The sequence below is a fragment of the Zingiber officinale genome, chromosome 2A (genome assembly GCF_018446385.1).
Source record: "Zingiber officinale cultivar Zhangliang chromosome 2A, Zo_v1.1, whole genome shotgun sequence".
Taxonomy (NCBI): Eukaryota; Viridiplantae; Streptophyta; class Magnoliopsida; order Zingiberales; family Zingiberaceae; genus Zingiber; species Zingiber officinale.
Window position 1 is genome coordinate 142260841 of NC_055988.1, and position 7022 is coordinate 142267862.

At 35.2% G+C, this 7022-nt stretch overlaps 1 protein-coding gene across 1 annotated transcript; it reads left to right on the forward strand.

The window, feature by feature from the left end:
* Positions 1-5516: 5516 nt before the first annotated feature.
* On the forward strand, positions 5517-6752 carry LOC122040097 (heavy metal-associated isoprenylated plant protein 39-like). The gene is made up of 3 exons (XM_042599458.1): positions 5517-5705; positions 6042-6117; positions 6241-6752. Exons 1-3 carry the CDS (start codon positions 5700-5702, stop codon positions 6576-6578), a joined length of 420 nt encoding a protein of 139 aa, XP_042455392.1. The 5' UTR covers positions 5517-5699; the 3' UTR covers positions 6579-6752.
* Positions 6753-7022: the final 270 nt, after the last annotated feature.

Below are 7022 nucleotides of genomic sequence, written 5' to 3' on the forward strand. Positions count from 1 at the left end.
TTTTACAACCAAACGAGTTTTGTATCTATTAATCGATCCATCAACTTTCCTCTTTATCTTGAGAATTCACTTATTCCTAATAGCTTTTCGGCCCGTAGGAAGATCGACTAAGTCCCAAATATGATTCTGAATCATAGACTCTATCACTTCAACTATTGCAACTTTTCATTTTCTCTAACTTAATTTACATCCCAATGCTTCCTCAATGGATTGAGGTTTGTCATCGTCAACTAAGAGTATCATCAATGCCTCATTCTCAATATCAAACCTTTTCTTAGGTTTGATTTTACAAACACTTCTTTGTAAGTTGGGTTGTTGAGAAGTCAATTCATGACTTGACATATCACTCTCACTTAGTTGACTAGACTCAGACATCCCTTTTGACACATCTTTTGTTGATAATATCTCATCCTTCTCAAATAGAGGAACTCTTTTATCAACATCACCTCTGGTTAGGAACTCTGTTTAGAGAAAAGTCGCATCTCTTGAATATATTTTGGAGATGATTTTATCTCGAACGTTAGCCAATTATCCATATCATGCCCAGCATTAACCAGTTGTATTTTTCAGGACATATCAGACTAGATGTTAGCCAATTGTATTTCCAAAATTCTTGTTTTCTTTATATTTTTATTAATTTCTTTCTGAAATTATATTTGTGTTGCTTTTTGACTAAACTTTGTTTTATCCCCTTCTTAAGATGATAAAAAACGGGCGTGGTTAAGTAGTGATAGTGCCTTGGCCCATTTTGAAGCTCTTAGACTCGAGAATAAAAAAACGGTATCTATATACAGGATCTAAGAAAAATTTAGAATTGTAAATTTGATACATCTATAACCATCTGGTTCATCATATTCTGACTACAAAATTATTCTTCATGCTATATTTTAGGGTGAATTAGCTGTTGCAGATGATGGAATGATTATAGAAGAGAATGGAGATGACAATGAGGTTCCTCTTGGGAAGATGATGGAAATTCTCAAAAATCAAGAGCCAAGAAGAAGAAAAAGAAGAAACAAGTGAAAAGGGACATATTAGATGATCTAGAAAATATTGACAGCGAGTTTGACATTTTGGGTGTGGTGAGAAAAATAAATTTAGACAATTTTAAGCAAGTTCAAGTTGCAGTAGCAATAGTTACAAATCAGAGTCACAGAAGTAAAAAGGCAGTTGGTAAAATCAATACTGAGAAGGAAATATCATCAGCAAAAAGGAAATAAGTTGGACCTAGTATGAAATCATATTAGGCTCAATGTGGACCTGATATCATTCTAGATCAAATTCACGTTGGACCTGATATGATTCCATATCAGGCCTAACATGGTAGTTTTTAGCGATTCTTCTTTATTACATTTTAAAGCATTCAAAAAGTTGAAATAAACAATTGATAACATATTTGAACTCCTTGTAACTTCAAAAATCCACAGAAATTTAAATGGATGCAATTAGAGCTCTCTAGGTCTATCAATGGATTTTGATTAAAATCTATTGATGAACCCAAAGAGCTCTGATTGCACCCATTTCAATTTCTGTGTATTTCTGATATTGCAAAGAGTTCAAATATATTATCTATTATTTATTTCGACTTCTTCGAATGTATTAAAATGTTATTAAAAAAATAATTAAACCTTATAAAATGTTATCTATATGTCATGCATGCATGAAAAAAAAAAAGAGGTCCCCAGGGCGTAATATGGATGGGGAGTGCATGGTTCTGTGGTCGAAAGGTCCAGGGGTCGTTCCTCGGGGTTTCACTGCCTAGGGTTAACATCTCTGTCATGCACTTTCCACCTGTGTACCTACATTTACCTCCACCCATATCCATGGGACCGACTCTAGGGGAGCCATTGATGTGGCGATTCTATATTTTTATGAAAAAAAAAGAAGAGAAGAAAGGAAAATTAAGAGAAGTGGCATGCATAGGAGAGAGAAAAGAGAAGAGAGAGAAAAATGATAGAGAAAAGAAAAATGATAGAAAAAGTCATATTGTCATAAGGGTAAAATGAGAAAAGCACTTGAAAAGATGCGTCCTTGGTAAATACTAAAATAACATGTATCTTTTCATAAATTCAAAAACTTAGGTGCGTCGTTTGATAAATTATCATTGTATTTTTGTTTTGTTCCATCTGCTGTTCCATCCATATATAGATTTCATTGCATACAAAGAAAATAATAAATAAATTTGATAAATTTATTGATCTAAATGTGTGGGAATTACATCGCGGAGCGTGATAATCCTCATCTAGATCTTGATCTTAATATTTGAATAGATTCATTCTCCACTATTGCAATAGTGCTACCTTCTACGACACTATCGTCACTTAAGAATAGAGAGGCTTTGTTAGAAACGCCCTCTGACGTATGTTTCTCTGTGTGTAAGACAATCTTCATTGGTAAGGCATCCACTTCAGGATCCATCATGTATATTAGCAACATCATGTCCCTACTACGAGCAGCTGTGGTGGTCAGTCGAGGGGTGGTTTTATTGGAATTGAATCTAAGTAATAAAGATCATAAGTTTAAAATGACGTAGGATATCTCTATTGATATGAGATTTTTTGAAGAGAACTCAAGAGTAAAGTCATAAAGGTCTAGGTCTAAAATAGATAATATCATGCTATTGTGGAGAAATGTGAATATCCTTCGGTCACAACAAATGGTATCAGAGTCATGGTCTAAACCAAATGTCATGTGGGGTGGTCTTGAAAGAAGTTGAGGTGGGCCCGGGATAAGTTAGGTTGATCGGATGCTTGCGGGAAGGCCCTGAAACAGGTCATAATGATTGGATGTTTGCGGGGAGATCGGGGAAAGTCAGGGTGACCGGATACTTGCGGAGAGACGAGTAGGTCAAGGTGACCCGATGCTCGTCGGGAGGTCCGAAGCAGGTCAAGGTAAATGCTCACGGGGAAAGCTCGGAGTAGGTCAAGGTGACCGGATGCAGATGCTCGTGGGAAAGGCCCGAGGCATGTCAGAGTGATCGAATGCTTGCGGGGAGGTCCGGAGTAAGTCAGCGTGACCGGATATTCACGGGGAGGCCCGAAGCAATTCAGGATGACCGATTGTTTGCGGGAAGGATCAAAGCAGGTCAGGGTAATCAGATGCTTACGGGGAGGCCCGAAGCAGGTCAAAAAATGATTGGACGCAGATGCTTGCAGGGAGGCCCGGAACAAGTCAGGATGATTGGATGCTCACGGGGAGGTCCGAAATAGCTTAAGAGTGAATGGATGCTCACGAGAGGCCCGGACCATGAGAATAATTGTGGTCCTTCGTTTAAGGGGAAGATTGTTGGGATTCAATCAAAGTCCCATATTGAAAATATTTGATAAAGATCATTAATTTAAAAGATATAGGATATCTTTATTGGTATAAGACCTTTTAGGTAAAGTCCAATAGTAAAAATATGAGGACCTAAATTTAAAGTGGACAATATCATATATCAATATCTTTATTAAATTTTTGTCAAACTCGTTTCTTTGGTCATTATAGATAAATTAAATCACTCTCAATTTTTCATTAGAAGTATAGATATGATTCAACATTTAAAGTGAAAAGGGAAATAGAGGGGTGGCAAAGTAGGCCAGTGGAGATCTCGGATGAAGTAACTATGAAAGAGACTTTACGCGAAATCAAATTAATTAGTCCTTTCTAATAGCTCTTTTCTTTGGTCATTATCGATAAATTAAATCACTCTCAAATTTTCATTAGAAGTATGGATATGATTCAACATTTAAAGTGAAAAGGGAATTAAAGAGAGGGGAGGCAAAGTAAGTAAAGCTAGTGGAGATCTCGGATGAAGTAACCACTATGAAAGAGACTTTACGCAAAATCAAATTAATTAATCCTTTCTAAATAACCACAGAATTCAGGTGGATCTATATATTTTTGATCATTTGAAAATTCACATATCTTAAAGTGGAGACTCTTTTAAGTGTTAGTGTGCCAATATATTTAATTATTAATCTCTACATCACATCTCATGAGCCATATCACACTCCAACAACACCAATTAGTTATATATAAAAAAAAACTTAGATATAGTTATTGTTTAAGCTTCATGTGCAATACATTAGGATGTAAACAATAATGATTTCAAATTAACATTCTTGATTCTTACTAATTCATCAATCATTTCATGTTAAAAGATTTACTTGTGCTATTTATTTTTATATCATCGTCTCAGGTCATATATATATATATATAAATATATAACAATAACAACAACAACAAAGCATTTTCCCATTAGGTGGGGTCGGCTGTATGAATCCTTTTACATCATTAAGTTCTATCTCCTATTATATCATCATCTATATTTAAATAAATTTTATCTTGTTTTATTATTGCTAACCAAGTCTTTTTTTGTCTTCCTCTTCCTCGTTTGATATGCATGTTTATCATAGTTTCACATCGCCTAACTCGAGCATTTATTGGTCGTCTAAGAACATATCCGTACCATCTTAAACGTGTCTCTCGGAGTTTTTCCTCAATAGATGCAACTCCGACTTTCTCTCTAATGCTTTCATTTCTTATTTTATCCATCTTCGTATGTCCACACATTCACCTTAACATTCTCATCTCTGCAACTCTCATTTTTTGCTCATGTGCTCGAGTCATAACCCAACATTCAGTTCCATATAACATAGAAGGTCTAACTATGGTTTTATAGAACTTATCTTTAAGTTTAAGAGGTACTTTACGGTCACATAAAACACTCGATGCTCCCCTCCATTTTACCCATTCTGCTTGTATTCTATGTAAGACATCTCTCTCAATCCCTCCATCATTTTGTAAAAATGATCCTAAATATTTAAGGGGGTGTTTGGTTTGTGTTTTCCACGCTGTTTTCTGTTTTCATTTTCTGAGAAAATGGAAAACGCGTTTGGTTTGCGTTTTCCACGTTCATTTTTAAGAAAATGAGAGAGTGTTTTCTAAGAAAACGAAAAACGCAGAAAAGTCATTTTCTAAAAAATAAAAAACGTGCGTTTTTCAGAAAATGGAAATGAAAATGGGGTAAACCAAACGCACCCTAAATCTCTCGGTTCCGGGCAACTCGTCCTCTCCTATCTTAACAATTGTTTCATTAATTCTAATATTGCTAAACTTAAATTTCATATATTATATTTTTAATCTACTAAGTTTAAAACCTTTCCCTTTATAGGGCTTCCCTTCAAGATTCTAATTTTTATCATCAAAATTAGGTCTTATAATACTTCTCTAAAAAACAAAATTGTAAACTAGGATTGAGCTTAGCAGAATATGCATTTAGGAGCTGAGAAAGAGCCAAGCCGAGTTGAATTTAATTGTGTTTAAGCTTCTTTATTTACTTATCAAAAAATCTTATTGAATTCAAGCTCAAGTTCAAGCTCAACTTTTCTTATTTTTAATATTTTATAAACAATTTTAGATTATCAAACTTTATAATTTTTTATATATTTGAATAAAAAAATAATAAATAAATTTATTCATAAACAATTCCTATAATTAGGGTCCTAATTACATCCTTATCACCACTTGTAAAAGTCCATCGCGATTTCATTTGCGTACATGACCTGCCTTCTTAGATCAGCATTTCTCCCCTCCACCTTCCCTTGTAAGCTTCCACCCTCACTTCCCTCCTCCTAATTCACTTGTAGAAATTAAACCTTCACTCCTTCTGATTCACTGGGCAATTGGGCAGCTGGTGGTGGCTTTTCGAAGAGAAGATGAAGGTGAGTACTGTTCTTTCTATCATCCTCCATGTCGCTTCTTCTGCAAAGTTGATGGCTTACCAACTCTGTGCCAACTTCTCACCTCCTAATCCTTCAATGAATATTCTTGTGGAGTTCAAGGATCTTAAAAAGCTCGTTCTCTGTTAAAATTAGCCCTCTCTTCTTCTTTCAAGTAAAGAAGAGAGGTAAGGATGAAGCTATTTTTCAACTTTAATTACCTTTTTCTTTTGGTCGAGATCATTCTTTTTCAACATATATATACTGGAATTTAGCCATCCAAGTATCATATACCACACCTTGCTGAATTGTTCATACTGATGTGTGTTTCGCCTGCAGAAAATTGTGGTCAAACTGAATTTACGTGATGGTAAGGAGAAACAGAAGGCCATGAAGGTTGTATCAACCCTTCAAGGTAGTATTTTGCCTTGTAATCCAACTTGTTGAATTTCAGACTCACTTTATGCTCATCGTATAGTTGCATTGCATGTGTTATGTATACAGTGTACTTGTATCATATTGTAGTTTTATGGAACAGGGATTGATTCGCTCGCCATCCATATGAATGAGAGGAAAATGACAGTGATCGGGTCCGTCGACCCTGTGGATGTTGTGAGCAAATTGAGGAAATTCTGGAAGACTGACATTGTCTCAGTAGGGCCGGCGAAGGAGGAGAAGAAGGAAGAGCCTAAGAAAGAGGAAGCAAAGAAGGATGAAGCAAAAGAGGAAAAGAAAGAGGAAGGCAAGAAGGATGAGAAGAAAGAGCCCCATGAACGAATGATCGAAGAGCTACTCAGCTCGTACAATTCTCACACGAGCACCTATTACTTCGTGCAGAGCGAAGAAGAGAATCCAAATTCTTGCAGCATCATGTGAGGAGAAGAAAGGACCTTCCATCCTTGGAGTGAACCAAGGCTGTACAAATTGGAGGTGTCAATGTTGTAGAGATTTCTAGAAAGTCTAAGTTTAAGCAACAGCATATGTTTATTAGAAAATCTAAGTTTATAATGGTTCCCTAAGCAAAAACATGATATTCTAAGTTTATAATGATGCCGTAAACAATATCTTTATATTCTAAGTTTATCATTCATTTGCTTTAGTGTAGAGGAGAATTTTGGTAATATGATACGAAGATCATGAGATGAAACTAAGTTCAAAATGCTTTATTTAAGCTTATTTCAAATGATACAAGTTTAATAATGTTTCAAATTGTGTTTTCATTAGGTAACAGTGTACATGAACAAAACTTGGATGTATAATCAATTGGAAAATAGATTTCTCAGAGCTGATTTTATTGCTGAAATTAAACAATTTGTGAAC

Coding starts and splice junctions, on each gene's coding strand:
- LOC122040097 (XM_042599458.1), top strand. Junction 6,118..6,240: donor GGTTGTATCAACCCTTCAAG/GTAGTATTTTGC, acceptor TTTATGGAACAG/GGATTGATTCGCTCGCCATC.